This window comes from Cucurbita pepo, chromosome 19 (assembly GCF_057944985.1).
Source record: "Cucurbita pepo subsp. pepo isolate OVF chromosome 19, ASM5794498v1, whole genome shotgun sequence".
NCBI classification, from domain to species: domain Eukaryota; kingdom Viridiplantae; phylum Streptophyta; class Magnoliopsida; order Cucurbitales; family Cucurbitaceae; genus Cucurbita; species Cucurbita pepo.
In genome coordinates this window covers 10,278,914-10,301,901 of record NC_141816.1, presented here as the reverse complement: position 1 = coordinate 10,301,901, position 22,988 = coordinate 10,278,914, and the positions used below count along the sequence as shown (strand labels likewise).

The 22,988-nt window shown below is 39.9% G+C and overlaps 6 protein-coding genes and 1 long non-coding RNA gene across 10 annotated transcripts; 4 read left to right on the top strand and 3 right to left on the bottom strand.

The window, feature by feature from the left end:
* The first annotated feature begins 100 nt into the window (after window positions 1-100).
* Window positions 101-2,252, top strand: LOC111781671 (uncharacterized). Of its 2 annotated transcripts, none has more exons than XM_023662357.2 (4): window positions 101-321; window positions 536-881; window positions 1,012-1,232; window positions 1,644-2,252. In XM_023662357.2, the coding sequence occupies exons 1-4, from the start codon at window positions 253-255 to the stop codon at window positions 1,932-1,934; spliced, it is 927 nt and encodes a 308-aa protein (XP_023518125.2). In that variant the 5' UTR covers window positions 101-252; the 3' UTR covers window positions 1,935-2,252. The 2 variants fall into 2 exon arrangements, with proteins under 2 accessions (XP_023518125.2, XP_086976283.1); XM_087120157.1 differs by having other exon boundaries at window positions 1,751-1,876.
* A 1,059-nt stretch (window positions 2,253-3,311) lies between these two features.
* LOC111781675 (uncharacterized) lies at window positions 3,312-4,701 on the top strand. The gene has a single exon (XM_023662362.2). The coding sequence runs from the start codon at window positions 3,394-3,396 to the stop codon at window positions 4,630-4,632; it is 1,239 nt and encodes a 412-aa protein (XP_023518130.2). The 5' UTR covers window positions 3,312-3,393; the 3' UTR covers window positions 4,633-4,701.
* A 2,180-nt stretch (window positions 4,702-6,881) lies between these two features.
* LOC111781576 (uncharacterized) lies at window positions 6,882-10,421 on the bottom strand. The gene is made up of 2 exons (XM_023662246.2): window positions 10,164-10,421; window positions 6,882-9,694 (listed from the first exon to the last, which is right to left on the bottom strand). Exon 2 carries the CDS (start codon window positions 9,657-9,659, stop codon window positions 7,245-7,247), a length of 2,415 nt encoding a protein of 804 aa, XP_023518014.2. The 5' UTR covers window positions 9,660-9,694; window positions 10,164-10,421; the 3' UTR covers window positions 6,882-7,244.
* Window positions 10,422-10,910: 489 nt separating this feature from the next.
* Window positions 10,911-12,697, top strand: NFS1 (nitrogen fixation S (NIFS)-like 1). Its single transcript, XM_023662487.2, has one exon. It carries the CDS (start codon window positions 11,076-11,078, stop codon window positions 12,447-12,449), a length of 1,374 nt encoding a protein of 457 aa, XP_023518255.2. The 5' UTR covers window positions 10,911-11,075; the 3' UTR covers window positions 12,450-12,697.
* Window positions 12,698-15,676: 2,979 nt separating this feature from the next.
* LOC147786713 (uncharacterized) lies at window positions 15,677-16,551 on the top strand. The gene is made up of 2 exons (XR_015414336.1): window positions 15,677-15,862; window positions 15,949-16,551. It is a non-coding gene; the product is annotated as an uncharacterized LOC147786713 (long non-coding RNA).
* Window positions 16,552-17,761: 1,210 nt separating this feature from the next.
* Window positions 17,762-19,274, bottom strand: LOC111781984 (EPIDERMAL PATTERNING FACTOR-like protein 2). Of its 3 annotated transcripts, none has more exons than XM_087119927.1 (4): window positions 18,651-19,274; window positions 18,335-18,574; window positions 18,223-18,248; window positions 17,762-18,116 (listed from the first exon to the last, which is right to left on the bottom strand). In XM_087119927.1, exons 2-4 carry the CDS (start codon window positions 18,540-18,542, stop codon window positions 17,892-17,894), a joined length of 459 nt encoding a protein of 152 aa, XP_086976053.1. In that variant the 5' UTR covers window positions 18,543-18,574; window positions 18,651-19,274; the 3' UTR covers window positions 17,762-17,891. The 3 variants fall into 3 exon arrangements, with proteins under 3 accessions (XP_086976053.1, XP_023518506.2, XP_023518504.2); XM_023662738.2 differs by having other exon boundaries at window positions 18,335-18,465; window positions 18,651-19,273; XM_023662736.2 differs by lacking the exon at window positions 18,651-19,274 and having other exon boundaries at window positions 18,335-18,644.
* Window positions 19,275-21,315: 2,041 nt separating this feature from the next.
* LOC111780923 (homeobox-leucine zipper protein HAT22-like) lies at window positions 21,316-22,398 on the bottom strand. Its single transcript, XM_023661280.2, has 3 exons — window positions 21,897-22,398; window positions 21,733-21,812; window positions 21,316-21,646 (listed from the first exon to the last, which is right to left on the bottom strand). The coding sequence occupies exons 1-3, from the start codon at window positions 22,290-22,292 to the stop codon at window positions 21,352-21,354; spliced, it is 771 nt and encodes a 256-aa protein (XP_023517048.2). The 5' UTR covers window positions 22,293-22,398; the 3' UTR covers window positions 21,316-21,351.
* Between the last annotated feature and the right edge of the window lie 590 nt (window positions 22,399-22,988).

Sequence of the window (22,988 nt, the reverse complement as noted above, 5' to 3'; positions counted from 1 at the left end):
TTTAATTCATTGTATTAAAATTAGGGCGGATTAGACTTGCATTAATCTAATCATAAAGTGGTACGGTATTGGGTGCAAGGATTAAAAGCATAAGAAAAGAAATCTGTAATATATTCCCATGACGTTCTTCCCTCTCCTCTTCCAGTCCTTTGCATATTCATTTTTAATTCAGTTTTAAGTGTGGGAAGGCTTAATTAGTTGCTTTACTTTTTGGCCTCTGAACTTCCAATAGCTGTTCTCTTTTTCAATGCGATGGAAAAGGAAGAAGAACCCAAGTTCGCTTCTTTCCCCAATCTTGAACTCGACTCCCATGGAGTTTTGGTACGTTTCTTCATTGTTTTCAAATGGGTTTTGTCTTTTCGCTTCGTTTCTGCATTTCCCCTATCTCCTTTTGATTGATTGATTGTTTTCCATTAGCCGATCCTCTCTTGAAACGCGACGGGAATGGTTTTTGTTTGTGGGGTTTCGCCATTTTTTTCTGGATCTTTTGAGTTTGATTTGTTATGGTAATTGAAAATGCCACTGTTGTTAACAGGGCCAGAATGAGAAAAGCGTATCTGACGGGACAGATGAAGCAAAAAGCGCCAAATCTGGGTGCCTCTCTTTGGAGAATGCGGCTCCGCAAAATCAGCGCTACACTACGCTTGTTCCAAGGGCACTCAACCAGCAACATGCAAGGGAAAGATCTTCACCGTTAGCCGTTTCTTCCGCCGTGAATGACCGGCTTCAGCCACCGCAAAACCTTGCCAATCTTCAGAGCCCGTTGTCACAGCCGCAGCAATTTGTATTCTCCTCGCAACCCTTTTGGGTACAGCCGCACCCGAGCATTGCCCAACCTCAATGTTACCCTGTTGGATATCCAACATACCCTGGCTTTCCAGGTGAGTTTCACTTTCAAATCTCTTGCTTTGGTGGTGCAATTCTGTGGAGATTATTTGATCAATTAATGGGTGTTCTTCAAATCCTGGATTGAATGTGGTAGTAGTGACAGTTTCAGTCTGAACTTAACAGGTTCCTGGGATGCCTCAACATGGGGGGCTCAAACACAACCATTACTGTTTCCTGGGATGTCCAATTATTCAAGAGAATCATATGGTTTTGTCTCTTCTCAATTTTGGTCTATGCCAGCTCCTAATTGTATTACATCTTCCTCTGTACAACCCCTTTCAAGAGGAGTCATCAAGCCCCCTGAAAAGCTTTCTAAGACTCATCAAAGACTCCGGGGAGCACAGGTTTGGCTCGAGTTTTCTCTTCAGTTTATTTTATACAACGTTTTTTGTGAGATCCCACGTCAGTTGAAGAGGGAAACGAAACATTCCTTATAAGAATGTGGAAACCTCTCCTTGAAAACCGTGAGGCTAACCACTAGCGGTGGGCTTAGACTGTTACAAATGGTATCAAAGCCAGACATCGAGTGGTGTGCCAGCAAGGAAGCTGGTCCTCCAAGGAGGGTGGATTGTGAGATCCCACCTCAGTTGGAGAGGGGAAGGAAGCATTTTTTATAAGGATGTGGAAACCTCTCCCTAGCAGATGCGTTCTAAAATTGTGAGACTGACGGTGATATGTAACAGGCTAAAACGAACAATATCGGTTAGCGTTAGGCTTAGGCTATTACATGTTATAATGGTTTTTTCCCTGTGCAGTCTGCAGAAAATGTTCAAATGTGGAATATGATTGGGCAGCTGCAAGGGGAATTAGGCGAGTGTAAGGGCAGATTGATCAAGCTTGAAGCTGAAATTTCATCTTTCAGGTCAGCAACAGCTACGGATGAGGCTGCCGTGGGAGTTGGAAATGGTGGCATTATGGTGAAGCGGAGGAGGTCGAAACGAGCAGCAGCCCCAGTTTGTTCACAACATTCATTGCAACCTCGCGAGGCAATCCCCATGTTACATGAAAGTGAGGGACCAACAACAATCACAGAACGTCCTGAATAATCGACCCTCGGATACGAAAGCCAAGAATGGGAAGAACAAAACCAAATGTTCTTGAAAAAGAAAGGTTGAATAAGGTGGATGATAAACAACAATCTACACCAATGGAAATGTTAGCAGACGAGGAACAACAAGGGGGAGCTTGAAACACAAAATGGGTCTTCCTGATGTGGAAAGTAAGTTCTAAATGATGAAATGTTGTTCGTTGTTCCTTCAAGAACAGGCAATTCCCAAATGAAACTGCCTGTGAATATGATAACAAGGTATGAGGAGTTGTTATCTGGCACTGCATGTGAATATGATATCATTAATAATTGGTCATTTTCATGAGTTCATAAATTCTGGAAAAAGTTGGCAAGTTCTTGTGTCTGTGATCCGGGTACGGCGGAAGAATCTTTGATCAATTATTTCTCATCGAAGATGACGATGGATAATTTAATTAAATTCCTGAATGAAGGAAATTCCTATGGATTAAAAATAATTATAACCTTAATTAATGGTACATGAAATGTTTAGGAATCAACCCCTCATTTTGTCCTACTCTAAAGTCTTTCTCCTCTTGAAAATGAAATTCACGTGGAAGATACTCAACATCATCGATGGATTGTAAACCTAAAGGTCGGTCAAGACGCTTGACTCCAAGTTAAAGTTTGATCGACTCCATCCAACTCATTTATTGTCCTTTAAGACTGTTTTGTTTTTCCTAAGATGTTATGTAACATAGAATTGTTTCAAGCAAAACATGCTTAAAAATAGTTAAATTATAAACTTGACTATTTAAATTTGAGATGATTCCATCTAGACTCAAACAATGTTGTAGGCTTAGACTTGAACCAAGTTTGAATCTTTTATCTTTTAAAGTCCACCGACTCAATGATGACGAGTACAAATTTTGTTTGATTTCGATGGCACCAAATCCAAACAAGGGTCTTAATTAAAATAGATATCCATTACTCAAAATGAAAAGTTTAAAGCAAAAATAAAAGTTTTGAAAAATGAAACTTTTATCTTTACCCATTTTGAAAAATCAAATTTTTTGTATACCCATTTCGTAAAACACAAAAATATTAAATCTTTCTCTTAGTTTATCTTACCCATTTTGAAAGATCAAATTTTTATCTATCACCTTTAAATTTCATGTTTCACCGAAGAAATAAGCTTAAAATATCATCAGAGTCCAATATAGTTAAATCCAATGATTGTATCAATTCATTATAATTTATCTTAGTAGAGATTTTAAGGAAAGATAGATGTATTTTAGAAAAAAGATTTAGATTTGTTAGGTCTTGCTTGGAGCACTAGTTTTTTATCTCAAGAAATCTGAAGCAATACAGTAAATTGTAAATCTAGTATGTGTTTAATAAAGTGTGATTCAGAGAGCTGCAAAATATAGAAAGAGACAAATAAAAATGGTAAAAAGAAGAACACCTGAGATGATGACAGGTCAGGGAAAACCCCTCATATGTTCTTGGCTTGGATCAAGTTAGCCTCTGACTCTCTCTTTCTCTCACAAAGTCATACCTTTTCTCGCTCTAATCTGTTAGGCAAACTCCATGTCTCTCCTCCAATCTCTACATTAACCCAACCCTCTCTAATGGCCGCCATCACTGCCACCGCCACCGCCACTGCCGCCCTCAAGCCTCCCCGCCCTAAACTCGCCTGTTTCTCCTTCGCCGCCTATGCCAAAACCGTCATCGACCATCTGAAATCCCTCCAAATTCCCGTCCTCCCGGGCCTCTCGGACTTCGAATTCACCTCCGTCGAGTCCACTTTCCAATTCTCTTTCCCGCCGGACCTCCGGTCAATTCTCCAAGAGGGGCTCCCTGTTGGCTCCGGATTTCCCAATTGGCGATCCTCCTCCATTCAACAGCTTCACATTCTCATCAATCTCCCCAAATTCTGTCTTCTCAAGGAAATTTCCCAAAGAAAATTCTGGTGCCAATCTTGGGGGACCCGACCTAATGATCCCAACACTGCCGTTGCTATGGCCAACCAATTCCTGGACAGAGTCCCCGTTCTTGTCCCCATATATAGAAACTGTTACATCCCGTCCGCCCCCAACATGGCCGGAAACCCTGTTTTTCACGTCGACGGTGGGGAGATTCGTGTTTTGAGCTCTGATTTACCTGGATTCTTTCAAACCCATCAATATTCTCATCTAAGTGTGCCTCAACTTCACCGATCGGTGATCGAATCGCCGGCTTGGGCCGCGAAGGAGACTCGGACAGTGGAGTTCTGGACTGAAGTCGCTTCAGGAAAGAAAGCGGCGGCGCGTGAAATAACGGAAGGGTGGTGGAATCAAGTAGAATTCGAAATGGGGTTGGATGGATGCCTGGAGGACGTGTTTTGGAGATTGCGGGAAGGCGGATGGAGGGAAGAAGAAGTTAAAGATATGATGATGATGAACAGCCATGATCGGAGCTCAGAACAAAACAGGACAACATTCGAGAAACTCAGAGTATCATCAGTGTGCGAGATTTTATTGAGTGGGGGTTGGAGCAGAGACGATGTGTTGTACTCTCTGGATCTTGAAGACAAGTCCGCCATTGTTATTCCTGAAGAAGAATCAACGTTTGAAATCAATGTTCATGATCAGCCAATAAGAATCATAATCCCACAGGTTGAACGCAAGAACAAGCCCAAGAGCACTGCCAAGCACGCCCCAATTTTCTTTGCAGCCCATAAAAACTTAATCCTGTAACTAGTTTTTGCCATTTTCTGGTACTAGCCTAGCCACACCTCCCCATGAATAACCCCTTTTTTGATTATTCATCTCGTAAATTATACAGTGTTCATACGGATTTTTCTTTTGGTTAATGAAAGGATATGATAAAAGTGCACTTTTGAGCACACCTCTTGCCTCAAAGGGTGGGAGTGAACTTTCATTAATACTAATCAAAAACGAAAAAAAAAGTTAAAAAGTGAGCATAAGAATGATTCCTACTCGACCCAGAGTATAAGCTAGTGACTCCACCGCTTGGTCTAATAGCACAATACACTTATAGCACTCCTTTCCACTTCAAATCGAGGTGATTGTTGTAACAGTCAAAGGTCATTGTTAGCAAATATTATCCGTTTTGGTCCGTTATGTATCACCGTCAACTCATAATTTTAAAATGCGTCTACTAGGGAGAGGTCTTCGTACCCTTATAAAAAATATTTTGTTATCTCCTCCAACCGATGTAGGATCTCATAATTCAGTTCCTAGAGGTCAACGTCTTCACTGGCACATCACCCGGTGTCTGGCTCTGATATCATTTGTGACAGCTCAAACCCACCACTAGCCGATATTGTTCGCTTTAGTTCATTATTGTCTTTGTTGCATGCGAAAGGAAAGAAGAATGAGATGTCATGTGGGCAGGCTGGGAAAATGAGGTAATGAAGTAATATGTCTTTTACGTTACACAAATAATTATTTCTTCTCCGTGTATTAGTGGGGCGGTGGCGTTCTGAAGTGGGCAGCCGGCGTTGACAAAACGGAGAGGGGACCCGTTAACGGCGGTGTCAAGTAGAGCTTTGGCGGCGGTGACAGAGGAGTCGTCGGGGACCAGCCACGTTGACGAAAAGTTGGATAAGTTAGAAGAAAAAAGGCAAGGCGTCGGTCCAAAACGGGGTATTAATAACAGTACGTCAGTACGTGACTTCTGTTCTGTATAATTTGGAGAGTGGTTTTAATTATTTGTATTGCCTAATTTGACTTTATTACTACTTTGTCCCTATGGTTTATAATTCCATTTGGCTCTCATGTAAATTTTGAATGCTAATATTATAAATTTTATTAAATGGTAATTAAATGAGTTCTTAGCTTTACAGCCTCATCAGCAATAAATTCCTAACTGAATTATCAAAAGTGATGTGGGCAAGTCAACATGCATTGGTAAGTTCTTCATGACAAGGCAACTAGTTCTATTATGCCAAACTATGTAGAACTCAACATATGGAAATATTAGCTCATTAAAAAGTGTTTTTCTTCTTTTTTTTTTTATTATTTTTTTTTGTAGGTCGATAGCGCATGTGGCATCCCACACAAGTTGTAGAGGAGAACGAGACATTTCTTATAAAGATGTGGAAACCTCTCCCTAGTAGATGTGAGGACGATGAGTCATCAAGGGGGTGGATGGTGAGATCCCACACCGGTTGGAGAGGAGAACGAAACATTTCCTATAAGGGTGTGAAAACCTCTCCCTAGTGGATACTGGGCGGTGTGCAAGCGAGGACGCTGAGTCTTCAAAGGGGTGGATGGTGAGATTTCACATCAATTGGAGAGAAGAACGAAGCATTCACTGTAAGAGTGTGAAAACCTCTCCCGCTGAGTCCCCAAGGAGGTGGATGGTGAGATCTCATATCAGTTGGAGAGGAGAACGAACATTCTCTATAAGAGTGAAAACATCTCCCTAGTGGACATGTTTTAAAAAACCTTGAGGCAAATCTCAAAAAAAATAATATCGGCTAGCGGTGAGCTTGAACTGTTACACAGCGTATAACACTTGTAAGGAACATTCGAATTAGTTTGGGAGGAAAAGAGGAAGGGGATAAATTTTTTCTTTAAAGTGGTACATGATTGTTGGGAAGATTAGGTGCAAGATTCTTATGGTTTTGGTTTGAAAGTTAGCTAGAATAGAGCTTGTTCAAATTTTAATGTCCTTCTACTCTCCATTTCTCTTATTTGCTATTGATCTACGATTGTTTGTCCAAAGAGAGTAAGATTGTGCATGTTTTGTTGAACTTCCAATCTCAATATAATGATTTGATATTAATAATCTAAATGCCTGACAGAGACTTCGAAGCTTGTGATAGAGAAAGCGAATCACAAGTTTACCTTCTCTTGGTTAAACAGTTGTTTTCTTCAATTCCATTTTAGATATTGAGTTTTAGTTGGGTTTACAGCTAGCTAACTAATACTTCAAACTTCAGTTATGGAATCTTTTCAGTTGATGGAGACAAAAGGAATTGAGAAAGATCCTTCTATTAAATATAGACATGGATATGATAGGAGAAAAATGATACCGAGAGGTGTTCCACCAAGCAGCATCGTGAGATTACACGAACATTAAGGAAGAGAAAGAAGATTACAAAACGTGCTACTAAAATTGACTAACAAAAGATCACCATGTCCTAATCTGAAGCATCAAATGCTCAAAACTCATCCTAGCTTTCCAAACTCTTTCAGCAGCAAAGCCAAAAAATATATGGGTGTGTATATATATATATATTTCTGAAACAGAAACATAAAGATCCTTACAAAACCAAAAACAAACAAAATGGCGTAATTCCATGTGAAGAGGATATAGTTACCACAGCTAGCTGGAGATGTCACTTTGCGGCTGTTTCATCATTGTTATTCCCTTCAGTTCTGCTTTCGGGTAAGGTACTCAAATCTGTGCGAGCGTCCTTCTCTTCCTGAGGCAAAGATGAGCCTGAAGAATCACCGGTGTTAGCCAGGTCCTCACTGTTGTTTGTATTAGAAAATGTGACACCCTCATCGTGGGAGTCAAATTGTTCTTTTGGGTGATTGTTATAGTTTCCATTGCTTTGATCAACATTCTCATTGTCATTCTGTCCTGCGCCAGCACCTTCTCCAGTGCTCGAGGATGCATCATTGTCTTGGAGGTTTGACAAATCTGAAGAATTACCGTGATCATTCTGTTGACCTGAAGAATTGTCATTTGAGTTACTATGACCAGCATTTTCATTTTCATTTTCATTGTGGCTCACTTGTCGTTCTGATTCATCTGGCCCAGAAGTATTCGACTCTTTGGATCCTTCATTTGAAGTATCTGTGTTATCAGTGACGCTGAGCGATGAATTGAATTGATTTTTTTCTTCAAGTGCAGCATCATGCTTTGAAGTGGAGATATCTTGATCAACATTGATGCTGTCTGCAGTTTCATTTGTTGTACTTGAACCAGAAGATCTCCCATTAGAAGTGACTGAATCATCCTGTTGCTGGCCGTTATCCTTGGATACTGGCTGCTCTTCATTGTTATTATTGGTCACTTCTTCTGGTACCTCAGATTGATTGTTTCCATTTTTCTCAGCGTTACTTCCATTTTGGATTGACTCATTTGTATTGGAATCAACAGCTTCGCTACTCCGCCTCACATCCTCATGGTTTTCTTTATTTTCAACTGACTCTACCTCATTTAATTTTGCAAAACCATCCTGCTCATTTCCAGTGGTTATGTTTTGAGCTTCATGTATGGCACTGGAAGCATTATCTTCTTTGTATTGTGCTTCTCTTGCATCATCATTACTCCTATCACTCCCATCTTGAACCTGTTCTTCAGCTGAAACTACACCCTCAATACTTCCTTCCTTATGTCCTTGTGCGTCTGTCTCGTTTTCATTGTTTTCCTTGTTGTCGCTACTGTTGTCTCCCAGGGTATCCCTGGAACCTTCCTTTGTGTCTCTGCTGTCCTCTTTGGTTTCTAGATTAACATTCTCTCCCTGCTTCTCCTTGGTCTCCTCATTATTGCTTTCTTCGTTCTCAGTCTCTTCACTTCCCCTCTCTTCTTGATTTACCTTTACTTCGTGCTCTTCATTCTTCTCTTCAGTTCCACTCTCTTTTCTCTCCTCATTTTCATTATCTTTGCTTTCTTCAGTCGGCATCTCATTTACCTTAACTTTACCTTCATTTTCTTCTTGATTCTCCCCCACTTTACGTTCTTCATTTCCATTCTCTTCTTGATTCTCCTTCACTTTGCCTTCTTCAGTTCCATTTACTTCTTGAGTTTCCTTCAATTTGCTTTCTTCGTTTTCATTCGCTTCTTGATTTTCCTGTTCTTTGCTTTCTTCCTTTCCATTCACTTCTTGATTTTCCTGTTCTTTGCTTTCTTCCTTTCCATTCACTTCTTGGATTTCCTGTTCTTTGCTTTCTTCCTTTCCATTTATTTCTTGATTTTCCTGTTCTTTGCTTTCTTCCTTTCCATTTACTTCTTGATATTCCTGTTCTTTGCTCTCTTCCTTTCCATTTACTTCTTGATATTCCTGTTCTTTGCTCTCTTCCTTTCCGTTCATTTCTTGATTTTCCTGTTCATTGCTTTCATCCTTTCCATTCACTTCTCGATTTTCCTGTTCTTTGCTTTCTTCGTGTCCAGTTACATCTTCATTTCCACGTTCTTTGCTTTCTTCGCTTCCATTCTCTTCCTGATTTTCCTTTTTTTGGTATTCTTCATTTCCATTCTCTTCGTTTCCTCCCCCTCTACCCTCCTCTCCCTGCTCTTCACCTTGACTCTTTCCGATCTCCCCATTATCATCATTTCCTCCCTCTTTAATCTCTTCATTTCCTTTGTTTTCGTTTTCCATTTCTTTGTTCACTTCGATTTTTGTCTCCTCGCTAATCTCACTGGTCTCCTCTCTCTCCTTCTCCACATCCACCATAAAATTTTTATTGTCAGATTCCTCCTGAACTTCTTGCTGATCGTGAAACTCATCATTCCCACTGCCCTTTTCTTCATTATCACTTTCAAACGTACCCTTTTCCAATTCATTCCTGGTTTCTTCCTCATCCTCTCTGTGGTTCTCAATGACTCGAGGATGAAGGTCCTTCCTCCCTAGTTTCACAACATCATCAAGTTTTGTTCTCTCATCGAAACTAGCTTTTTTACCGCGAGAATGCTGAATTTGGTAAACAAGCCAGACGCAAACCCCAAGCAAAAGACATATCTGTAAGGCATGCTTCACCTTGAAGCCTCTGGATCTCTGATTCCTTCGAGGGGACCTGAACATTATGAATTCCAAGCCTTAATGCTTTCTCCAAACCCCTGCCAACCAAGAAAATTGAACGAACATCACTTAACCATAAAATATCCACCATGAAAATAAATAACCATAACGCGAACCAGTGCAGCAAATAAATTGGTACCAGATTCAAAGCCTAGTGTAGCGATCACATACATCCACATTCCAAATTTCCAGAAAATATCACAGATGTATTCTTTACACATTATCCTAATTATTACTCAAAAATAGTTTGGAGTTTGGATCTTTCACATTCTAAATTTGTATAATGAGTCCAAACTCTCCTTTCCTAAATCTGCAGCAACCTACTCTTTTGAGACCGAAGATCTAAAAAAGAGAAGAAATAACGGTACATTGGATTAGGAAATAAGACAGATCTATTAATGCTCCTTCCAAGAAGGAAAGCAAGATCGTATAATTCCACAAATTATAACTTGAATGGGAATTGAAACACTGAAGAACGAAGGAGGCAGACAGAAAAAGAATAAGAACCTGGAAAATGTAGCCGGATCAGAAAGCTGAGCGCGGGTAAACGGTGGTGGTTAATGCGTAAGGAAAAAGGAGAGAAATGATTTGCAGTTCTTCGCAAGTCCAACGGGACTTCCCGTACAGAGAAAAAGGTGAGAATTTCGGATCTGATGAAGTTCTCCGTCGGTGGTGTTTGCCTATTTATATGACCCCGCTTAATCATCTCCATCACATAGTTCATGCCCATCAATTCACAACTTTCCTCCACACTAATTTCTTTTCTTTTCTATTTCAAATAAAAACTATTTTTTTTTCTTTTGCACGTGTGAAAATATTTAAATTTTATTTTAATACTTCAACTTTGTTAATTATTTAAAATTTTTGTTCTTATTTTCCTTTTCAAAAAAAGCCCTCGACATTATTTTTATTTTAATAAATTAACAACATTAATATTCTAGTGTATTTAAAATCGTCCCTATCAATTAAAAAAATAATATAAAAATGATCAAATTCATGTCTTAATTATATTAAAATCAAATTGATATTTTATTTTTGACAACTAGGTAAGTTATTGCTGAGATACGATCCAAATGATTGTTGATTAACAAGTTAAATATGGGCTTCGTTCAGAAAAAAAAAAAAAAAAAAAAAAAAAAAAAAAAAAAGTCAAACCTGGCTTGGCTTGGCTTGGCTTGGCTAGGCTTGGCTAAGCCAACCTATCAGAAAATCACTGGATTATAATACTGCCACGTGTCTAACTTCTGGAACATATTCTTTGTAAGTCGGTGGGGATCTCCATTTTGTTGTGCCCTAAATTTCGAAGTGAAGAGCTCCGAATGACGAATTTTTTTCTTTTTCCTTTGCGAATTCGCCACTGTATTTAACTATCTCGCACTCGCAAAGAGCCTGTATTCAACGCTACCTTCCCACCCTTCGATGGCTTCTAAGATTCTTGCATCCGGTTTACGCCGCACCCTCACGGAATTTTCTCCAGCCGTCTTGCGCTTACGCCATATCTCCACTGCCGCTGCTGTAGCCACTTCTCCGTCGGAACTCCATGAGGATGAATCTGGGATTTCTATGAAAGGTGTTAAAATCTCTGGACGACCGCTTTATCTTGATATGCAAGCCACATCCCCTGTTGATCCTAGGGTGCTCGACGCTATGCTTCCTTACTATCTCTCTCGTTACGGCAATCCACACTCTCGGACGCATCTCTACGGCTGGGAATCGGACCATGCCGTTGAGACGGCTCGCTCCCAAGTTGCTGCTCTTATTGGTGCCTCGCCTAAGGAGATTGTTTTTACCTCTGGAGCTACTGAGTCCAATAACATATCCGTCAAAGGGGTGATGCATTTCTATAAAGAAAAGAAGAAGCACGTGATTACCACTCAGACCGAGCACAAGTGCGTTCTTGATTCGTGCAGACATTTGCAGCAGGAGGGTTTTGATATTACCTATTTACCGGTTGGGACCGATGGGATTGTTGATTTGGAGAAGCTTCGTTCCGCGATTAGACCTGATACTGGCCTTGTTTCGATCATGGCGGTTAATAATGAAATTGGTGTCATTCAGCCAGTAGAGGAAATTGGGAAAATTTGCAAGGAATTCAATGTTCCCTTCCATACCGATGCGGCTCAGGCGCTTGGGAAAATTCCAATTGATGTGGAGAAATGGAATGTAAGCCTGATGTCTTTGAGTGGACATAAGATTTATGGGCCAAAGGGTATTGGGGCTTTGTATTTGCGGAGGAGGCCGAGGATTCGAGTTGAGCCCCAAATGAACGGAGGAGGACAAGAGAGGGGCATTAGGAGTGGGACCGTCCCAACCCCATTGGTCGTGGGAATGGGGGCAGCCTGTGAGCTTGCTATGAAGGAAATGGAATATGATGATAAGCGAATCACTGCGCTGCAGGAACGGCTCTTGAATGGCATAAATGCGAAACTTGAAGGAGTTGTGGTAAATGGTAGCATGGAGAAACGTTATCCTGGTAATCTGAACTTGTCATTTGCGTATGTGGAAGGAGAAAGCTTGCTTATGGGTTTGAAGGATGTGGCTGTTTCGAGCGGGAGTGCATGCACGAGCGCCAGCTTGGAGCCTTCATATGTGTTGAGGGCGTTGGGAGTGGATGAGGACATGGCTCACACTTCGATCAGATTTGGCATTGGGAGGTTCACCACGGAGGCTGAGATTGATCGAGCAGTTGAGTTGACTGTGCAGCAGGTGGAAAAGTTGAGGGAAATGAGTCCCCTTTATGAAATGGTAAAGGAGGGGATAAATATCAAGGAAATCCAGTGGGCTCAACACTGATTGCTTTTATTCTCTAGTATAAGATATCCATATGCCGCATGTCTGTTTGGAGTTGTATGGGATACAATGGATTGTTTGGCAGTAATGGCGAGGCATCTGCGCTATATTACGTTGTACCATATGGATACCCTTCCATGTTCTCTCCAGGTTTTCCTCATCCTCGCCCTTTTAGTGATCCGATGCTCTCAAGAAGCCCCTATATGCTCACGGAAGTTTTTTTTTTTTTTTTTTTTTTTTTTTTTTTTTTTTTTTTAATAATAATACGCAACCATGCCAGCATTTCCACTATTGCTTAATATGCAGATACTTCCCCTAGCCCCTACCCCCACCCCCCACAGCAGGATTGTGATTAGAACAAACTCGTAATCTAATGCATACTTCAATGGTTTTGGTTTTTCTGCCCCAATTGCTCAAGTAACTGTGGAAATGCTTTCATTAGCTTCTCCTGTTGTATGTTGTAGAATTGTGTCTGCTTTGCTGAAATTCAAGAAATAGAGATGTTTTAAATATTGGGGAAAAAAGGCCGAATGATTCTATATTTTCCAGCAAAAAATGCTGCATTGGGCTATTTGTGGTTGGGACAATATATTTGACGTAGACCCCATGCTACTTCCATGTTTGCATAATCTTGATCAAAATTAGTATTATTTCATTTGTGCATTGCTTTTTTATCTAGCCATCAGTCACTTTAGTCCACTGAAGTTTATATGAGCAAGATATAAAAGCTGGATTACTTTGTAGGTTGATCTGCCTGAAATTAGTAGCTGGCATAAAATTGAGCTCATGTCATCACTTCTGTCTGATCCTTCTAATTTACTGTGTCAGTTGCCATCTCCTCGAATCATTATGCGTTTGATCTCTCTGCTGATAGGTTTGATACCATGTCTACGTTCTCAAGAATTGTTGTTAGGCCAAGTTTTGTGCTTCTTCATTGCGGTTTCCACCATAACTATAACCGACCCTCTTGTTACTTTTTTACGAAGGTTAATCTTGACTTTAGTCCACCATACCTTTTTGTTTGTTTTCATTTGATTTTCTTCCCCATTATTTCTAGTTGAAGAGGGGGAATTTATGGGTTTTTCCTCCTCCTTCAGTAGTGTGTATTGCAAAGGACAGTCTACATTTTATTTTCAAGTTTTTTTGTTAAGGCATACAATTTTTTATTAAAGATGATAATACCAAGGGTCAGATTAGACATCCTCTCGTCCCAGCTCACTAAGATTACAGAAATTCCTTACCCCAGAAGACAAGAATAGTTGTGAAATCATTTAGACAAAGGAATTACCATCAGTTGGTCTAGATATCAAGATTTTAGTGTCTGCTGTTCAGATAATCATGAATGGTTGTGATGGTACCCGCCTTAAGTAATATAGACAGCTATGGTTGTGATGGTACCCGCCTTAAGTAATATAGACAGCTATGCTCCAATCTTTCTTTGATATTGAGGTTCCTCCTGGAGAATGCATGGCATAAATTTAGAGGCTCTTGGCTGGGTATGTTTATGTGAGCTCCTTTTGAACATCCAGATGTTCAGAGAGCTTGTAGCTCCATGAATGTGAAACTGTAGCATCTTTTGAAGTTGCTCAAGAGGATTCGTAGAAAAAAAATTGAAACCATTTCAAAGTGAAAAACTTATTTAATGATCGTTCTTGACCGGATATGTCTGGAATTTGAAGTTTTTGAACGATGAACAGCAACTTGATGCAAATAAAATGCCCATTGCAGTTGAGTAGCCATCTACGATGACACTCTGGAACAAGAAGACTATCGACATATTAATTTATTCTTCCCCTGCTAGATCAGGACCGCTCCTTTTTCTTTATGCAAGGTTTTGCTTCCACAAGGTTTTTCGTTCATTCAAGTTCAACTTCTTGGAGTTGCAATGCTGACCTTCACTCTCATGGCCCTCTCTTAGGTATATGAGAGGGATGCTAATCTAGTAGACTGAATTAATGTTCCTGATTATAGTATTCTTGGCTGGCTTGAAATTTGTGTGCCTCTATTGACTACAGGTTCTAAGATGAACTACAAAAAGTGAACATCCTTAATCCATATCTTCTGTTGTTCAAAAGGAAGTCGTACTTTTTGTGTACAATCAACAAAGAGCTCCTAAGGAAAGCTCTTAATCAGTAGATTATGTTTTATTATTGTTGTTGCCTATTATTTAATGCAGGATTCTTGGTTGGCTTGAATCCCCTAGAACTAACATCCTACGTCGACTTCTGCTGTCGAAAATGAAATGGAACTTTACAGGACTTCTTCCTTCTGGGTTTGCTGCTATTTGTTCATGCAACTGTGCAACCTTTTCTGTTAGCCTGTCTGACTTTCTTACCTAGGAAAGGTTCTTTGCCTTTTGTGGAATTTGAAACAATGAACGCTTTCTATGTGCAAGGGGCTAGCCACTCTTTTTCTTTCCCAATTTCACTCAGCAATTGGCTCAACTAGCACCCCACCCCCAAAAAAAAAAAGGTGGAAAAAGAAGCAGCAAAAAATGGAGATCCTGGGGATGAATATGAATATGGGTACGGTAGGTCGAAAGTTCAGATCTGCAGCAGATAAATAGCAGAAGTGATTGAATGGCCTTGTCTAAGAATTCCAAGCTATACTTGGTTAGTTGAGGCCGCGCAGGAGCCCAGGAGACAGTTTCGTCTTCTCTATTCTGATGGACTTTCACTGTATGGTAGCTAGCGTTTGTTAATAATAGATGAATGTTTTAGTGTTCCGCTAAGAGTTTGTTAATATTGGTAGTTGTCTTGGTTTCTGCGTTCTTTTTAATGTTCAAAAGTGAAGACATCAACAAACCCTCTTTCTCCATGAGCAGTGTACTCTTTGACCATCTTGGGCGACCACCTCCTTCAGAAGACCAAGTATCAAGGAGTTCACATGTTAAGGTCGGAAACATATCACGTAAATAAGATTACTTGTCCTTGTCTGTATGTACATATCGACCGTAGCAAAAGAGAACTTTGGATGAGGTGAGTTGAAGAAGGCTTTGTAGTGGATCATGGTTGCACGTGGAGACTGTCAGAGGAAGAATGCTTTTAGGTTTAATGAGAAGAAGTAATGGCCATAATTTGGCCGATGCTTAATGGGAAGCTGGAAGGAATGTTGCAAATCCATCCTGTTGGGTAGTAGTATCAAAATGGATGGGGAAGGAGGATTGAGCCTCCACCCTTCCAAGTTTCCTCTCCGTCAATTCATTCGTTTAGGGCGAGAGCGAATTTATAAGCGAGGAATACATCTCTATTGATTTGAGGCATTTTCGAGAAAATCAAAAGCAAAACCATGAAAGTCTATGCTCAAAGTGGACAACATCATACATCGGATTCGTGATTCCTAACAAAAATCACATGTCATTCTTATTCGCCAACTGATTAGTCTTCAACACAAGCCAGTGGATATCAAAGTGGCGGGTGTGTGTGTTTGGTTTGGTTTGGTTGAATGATGACTTCCTTTCCCTGAGCCATAATTGAGACTGCATTCTTTTTAAAACATGCAGGTATTGTGGAGCAACATCCATTAAATGTGTTTTGTCTTCAGCTAAGAAAGCAACCGCTCAAAAGGGAGAGAGGGGTCCAGCAGAAGAAGCAGCCATGTGCAGTGCAGTGCGGTGGCCAAGTATTTTGGCAATCTGTAAGAGAGCTTTCTTTCCTCTGAAATTTGTGGAAACAGCCATGGAAGATGGCAATATACGGCATCTGATTGGGAAAGTGATTCTCTCATTTATGAGATGAGAATCATGGCGATATCAGTTGTGACCGTGGGGGAGAAGAAGAAAGACATTATTATGGGTAAGCGGGCTTAGAAGAATGGTGGTTGGGTTGTTTTCAACGCTTTTAGTACCGATGCAAAAGCACAAAAAAGCTTGAAAAATAAGCCATGGGGAATCAGAATCCTTTCTTCTCCCCTTCACTGTTGCTGAGCCTGTGTCCCAGCTTTTCAGTTTTCCAATTTTTATTCTCGATTTTGGCACCGACATTCTCTTTTTATGAGAGAGTTATTAGTTCATTTATTTGTGTTTAACTTCTTAGAGAATGAACTGCACTCATGTCAACCTTCATTATACGTCTAGTGACCTAAAAGATCAGGAACTTACACAGAATTCTAAGTAAACAAGAAGTAGATATTATATTGGTTATGATTAGATTTCCTTTTTTGTACAACTTTTTTCATGAGATGATGTTTCTCTGAATTTAGATCACTTTTGGTGTGATATTAAGTTGTTTTTAAGTTGCTCATCTATTTAAATTTCGCATACTTGCCTTTTGATCCTAAGATTTGAATTTACTTTCCCCACTTAAAAACGTCATCTTTAGGTTCTACGCTTCTAATATATATGGAGTATAAAAGATACAATGTATGTATATAGTATTTTCTTTTTGTAACCGTAGATATTGTCCGTTTTGGCCGTTATGTAATGCCACCAGTCTTGTGGTTTTAACGGGTCTACAAGAAGAAGTTTACACACTTGTAAGGAATGTTTTGTTCCCGTCTTTAGTCGATGTAAGATCTCACTCTTGTATTCGTTTTAAAGTGCATATCATCTATGCCTAAGTAGTATCTATTAAATACCATGTCATATCATTCCATTAGTTTACTTGATCACATACTATTTAGCACGACCGCTTCATGCGAACTTTTGTGATGGAACACAACATACAAATCTAATAATTTGTCTCTACATCTTCCACATTAATTAGTACATACACATAAAATGTTGCTGTTTTTCATAATCAAGAAAGGCTACATACACAGGCACAGGACAAAGCTTTTACAAAGGGAACATTATTAGAGAACATATGTGTTTCCTATAAGCATCTAAGAGATTTGGGTTTAGTCGAGTACCACTTGTGTTGTCTTGTCTGCATAAAAAGAAAGAAAATAGAAAGATTGATGGCTTTAGTATACTTGCTATCCAATGATAGAAACCTAACCCATGAAAGCGAAGACTGTGAATCCATTACTTAAGTTCAAGACAGAAGGACTCTTCGAGGCAGCCTAAAAGGAACAAGGTGAGGGATAATGGATACCCACCAAGCACACCTCGACGTTTTGAAGGCAGAGGCACAGCTCAGTGGGGTCTGGTCTGCCATGATCACAAGCCATTTCTTTCACTCTCTTTTTCTGATCTCTTCATTCCAATCACCACCCTTCAAATGAATCAAATTCACTCTCTCTCTCCCATTCAATTTACCCACTTTTCTATACTTAATCAAACTGTTCATGAGTTATCCCTTTTAAGTGTTTCAAGATGAAACTGATATGGAAGGAATCCGAAGTAGTTGCATGTTAGAAAGAAACCCAGTTCATAATTCTCTTCATCAAATGCCTGCTTTCAACCCTCAAGAGTGTCAGAACAAAAGAGAGAGACATCTCGAGAGTGTTTAGTGAAAGAAACAATCATATAATCACTAATTTACAGAGTTGATGATGATCATCTACTTAAGGGTTGAAGATTAAGCTCCCACATTTGCATTTCCAGCTCATGGGTTTGTAATTTGAGGCTTCATCTCTAGCATAAGCTATGTTCTTCATTGTTGAAGACTTTTGTGGGTTTGCAGGAACTTGAATGGCCTCACAGTGTGCACACCAGCTGCATCTTCTCTCACATTTTGGAGGCCTTGACCCAATTTGTCCTCGTAATACCACTTTATCTTCACTCACTGTCTATCCCAATTCACCAAAACAAAAACCAAATTTCTCTTAACAATCAAGCTTTCAGAAACAGTAAATGAATCAAAAAGAGAGGAAAGGGCTGGCCTTGTGGACTGACCTTGCCACTCTTTGGAATAGATCTGCCTGCAAAGGAAAACGATTCACAAGAATTCAGTTCAAGAATTTTGGTTTCGGACTCTTTTTTGAAGTTTCAAGAGATACCCATTTACCTTCAGCCATGAATCTCATCCGGGTCGATGCCAAAATCAGAAAAAAGAGAAAAGAAAGAGTCGCACACAAGATTCTACTGCGGCCAATGACGCCATTGTTGTTGCACTCACACCCCATTTTTCTTTTCGTTCTAACAGAGAGATGGGGAGAGAAAAGTGAGCTTAGCTTCTGATTTTTCACTCTATACTGCTCGTACGTGCATATCATATAAAATGAATTCCCTCTGAATCTATCTTAGTCTGAGAATGATATTTGAGATGATGGAACATGGAAGACAAAAAGAAAAAGAAAAGGGAAAAAGATTGCAGAGAGTACCGAAAATTGCAGAGCTCCTCAGAACTCGAAAGAAGAGCCTAAAAAACAGAGTTAAACAGAACAAATTAGCAGATGTGAGCAGCGCAATGGCAGCTGTGTACGAGTGGGATTTCGTTTTCGTTTCCCTTTTATTTTCTCTCTCTTTCATTTCTGGTTTTTAATTGAACTTTTGGAATTTGGGTTTTCTTGTGAGTTCGTTCTGATTTTGTTCTGAACACTCCCACCTTATCACGCCATATCCATATCCTTTCTTCTTCCCAAGCAAGAGAGTGACTACAGAAGCTTTGGCTACGGTGAATTGGCCTGTCATTTGTCACTTGCTGACGTGCCCTTCAAAAGCATCATTATTTCATCCTGGGCTTGGATTGTTTAGGCCTTTAAGAACTTCAATCTTTAATGATAAAAATATATTTCCTTGGAAGCTTGGAATATATTAAAAGATTGAATCTTTCTGAACCCATCAATGCAAATGTAAGGCTTTCTCCAAGATTTCAGGATTATATGGTCTGATTCCCGCATCAGCTAACTCCATGGTGGAACAGCCATCCTACTTGTTCCCGACCAGAACTCTGGTAACTGTCTCGTGTAACGAACAGAGTCAGAAATTTTAATCAAAAGGACGATCATTACTTGGAGAACAATCATCCCACGTCGACAAAAACCATAAGATATAACAACAAAATGCGTTTTAAATATGTTTCATTTAACCGAAATGGAATGAGGGAGACGACACGACAACGACAATCAAATCTCAGAACGAAAATTACTTCAAAACCTTAAAAGTCTCACAAGAATCTTGGAGGACCTACTGGCGGCGGTTGAGAAACGGTCGTGGCGAATGGACAAGGGAGACGGTAGCAGCAGTAGCGAACGACAAAGGGATACAGTAGCAGAAGCCACGAAGTGTTGAGGAGATACAACGTTAAGGACTACTCTGCATGTAGTCATTTAGATGTTGCTTTCATTCATATATGAGAATTAGTATTACTATGTCTATGTAAAGGCTTGTCCAACATTGTTTTGAGATATGGAGTCATTGTCCTTTTATATGGTGAAACTTTGTGTGAGAGACTTTGTAACGTGAGAACGTGAGAGATACACTTATATACACTTTGGTTATGGTGATTAGCTACCACAAGTGAATGTGAGAGAATTTCTTTCTCTCCAACCTAAATCTTTATGTTTCTTTGTTTAATTTTTGTTTGTAGGTGTATAAATGCAATCAATCTTGTTTACGTTTCTCCAACAACATATGCCTCAAGTCCTTAACTTCATATCATAGTATTATTACGAAGTCTCGAGATTTATGTGCAATCTATCGGAACTTTAGTATTCAAATAGGTTATGGTAGTCAGATTTGTTCTTGTTATGACCCGTCTGGTGGCCTCGTTAACCTTGTTGAGCTACCTGTGGCATATCTCGTTGAATGGTACAACCTGTAGGTCTCACCAGGCTTCCAGTCAGCAGTTTGTTTGGACTTGCAGGATACCACTTTGTTGCTTAATTATGAAGTATCTAGATCATTGGTTGTACACACCAATGTGATGGCAAGTGTCCTGTGTCAGCTTGCCCCAAATAAATTGCTTTTTTTTAAACTACATGGACACGATCAATGGGAACGGAGCAAGGAGTTGGTTCGTGAGAAAAGGAAAGCAGAGACCATTCCCCTGTAATGAGAAGGTGGAGAATTGAAAAGATCACCGCCAGCGTCAGCCATAGAATAGCATGCCTTTGAATTCAACCTGTATACTCACAACAACACAATTTCGTGCCACTTTCCATCGTGACGCCTTCAAATTCTACGCTAAAAACCATAAACTATAAACCCCCAATTGACCGTCACTTCCTAAACAACAATATCATATCCCCTGTAGTCCAAGGGGACGGGACAACTCAAAGAAGTCCACCCACGTGCACACCTCTTAAAGACATACAACCAAATAGTTACGTAACAGTCATTCCACACCGAATAGGATCTCACAATCCACTCTTTTCGGCCCAGCGTCGTCACTCATTAATTGAAAGGGATGGAAAAGTGGATATCAGGTCAGAGTTCTGAAGGTTCCAGGAAACTAACAGGGTCTTATCTTTCCAGGAAAGTTGGGCAAAAGCGAAGTGAAAGAACAGAGCATTGAACTGTTGGTCGCCAAAAAGCTCCACCAGCATCTCACGTGACTTCAAATAAAATAAAAATCTTTTCTTTTTTCTTTATGCTATTCATTACTTACTTTACACGCCTCTCTCTGTATCTCTCTCACAATCATCACATCAAATCTTCATATCTACTAATTAGCCACCCCCCTTTGACTAACTACAGTGCCAACGCTATGGCTTGACTTCTCCAACGCATTAATTATAATATATGATTAAGGTTTTCATCAACTCTTTCATCATAATTCATTACACTTTATATGAATCAATGAAATATAATTATGAAATTGAAGAAAGGGAGTTCAGAGAAGCCGTCATATTACAAATATTTTCTTCAATAACAACATTAATTTAGTTTATGTACAAACATATGAAATCAAATAAGGAGACATAATAATTGGATTTGTAGTTACTATGTTTTTTTTTTAATTAATAGAACCAACTAGAACTAAACGAGGCCCCAACCAAAAAATCCTGGGTTTCTGGGGATTCTCCTCTTTGATTAATTACCTAATTCTTTTTTTTTTTTTCCCTAGCTAGGCAAATTCCATTAGCAAGCAGCAGAGGGATTGGTGAAGGGTTTGTAAAACTGGGGCTTTGGAGCCATTGAAAATGCGGCCTTGGAATTCCCGTTGCCGTTAACAGTGGCGGTGGCGCCGCCGATCCGCTCGCAGGAGGGGCACATGGTGAGTGTTGCCGCCGGCATTTGCATGAACAGAGGCTTGGTTAGTTTCAGGGCTTTTAGTTCTTGCAGCTCTTTTTGCAGTCTTCTGTTTTCGTCTGTTAGCGTTTCGCAGCATCTCTTTAGAAACTCGCAATCTACCTCTGTTTGCTTTAGCTTTGTCCTGCAAATTCATCACCCCCTGATTTAATTTCTTCCCAATCCCATCTTTAATTTTGGGGGAACAGAGTAATTTCGTAGTTTAATTACCTGGCTCTTCTGTTCTGGAACCAAACTTCAACTTGTCGAGGCCGAAGATTCAACTCTCTGGCTAAGGCTTGTTTTTGCTTCTGTAATTAAATCAAATCAAATCAATCCCAAATTAGCTCAGATCAAAATTAATTAACAAATTAAATTCATAATCAGAAACTTACAGGGTTGAGAGTGCAGTGAAGTTTGAAGCTCTCCTCCAAGAGGGCGGATTGTTCTTTAGTTAGCCTGAGTTTCTTCCTAGCATTAGACCCATCTTCCTCCTCATCACTAACCCGAGAAGAAGCTTTCTCTTCTTCAATATCCTCGCCGGAAACGTCTCTTTCACGCTTGACCCTTCCGCCAGAGAGGGAAGAAACCGTGCTGTGAGGCGACGGTTGACGACACAAGTCAGCCGTAGTAGAAAGCCCCAAAGTTAAGGACGGCTCGGATTCGACGGCGGGGAAACTGAACAAATCGACAGGGTTGTTGGGTTTTTGAGGAAGGCAGGCGGGCTTGGATTGAAGCGTTAGCCCCAATCCCAATAGAAGACCCGTATTAGGAAGATCGTCAAAACCCATCTGGGTATATGAATAAAGACTTGAGGTTGAAGGTTTTGGAGGCGTTTTTTGAAGCGATGGCGTGGGGATTTTGAGGAGAGGGATGGCGTTTAAGAAGAGAGAAATGGGAATGGAGGGAATGGGTTGGTGGTGGGCGATTAATAATCAAAGGAAAGAATGAGGAGACAGACGAATCTTTGGCATTGGGTGAAATTTTAAATTTTTATCAATGCTATTTACATAGGTTGACCATTTGTACCCCACTATCTGATATCCCCTCATTATTAAACCCAAAAACAAAAGTAGGTATTGTATACCATGTGTAACCATTCAAATTTATTGCCAACCGATATCGTCTGATTTGACATGTTACGTATGAACGTAAATCTTACAGTTTTAAAATGTATCTACTAGAACACACCCTTCTAAGAAATGTTATGCACCACGTACTTGTTGCTTAATTAAATTGTTCACCAAATTAAACGAAAATTATATCTTTGTGATCTTGATGTATTAACTTGAAATGGGTTGGTATATATAATTGGTATTTGGTATGATTTGGTCCGGAATGTTCCCTTTAAGTGGCAAGCTTTTTAAAACCAGTGAGCAGCAGAATCAAGACGGCTCCCTTTGGAGAGTGTGTGGGAAAGTAAATATATATATATATATATATATCATCACATGGGCTGTCTAATCTTCCCCATGTCCCCCTTTGAC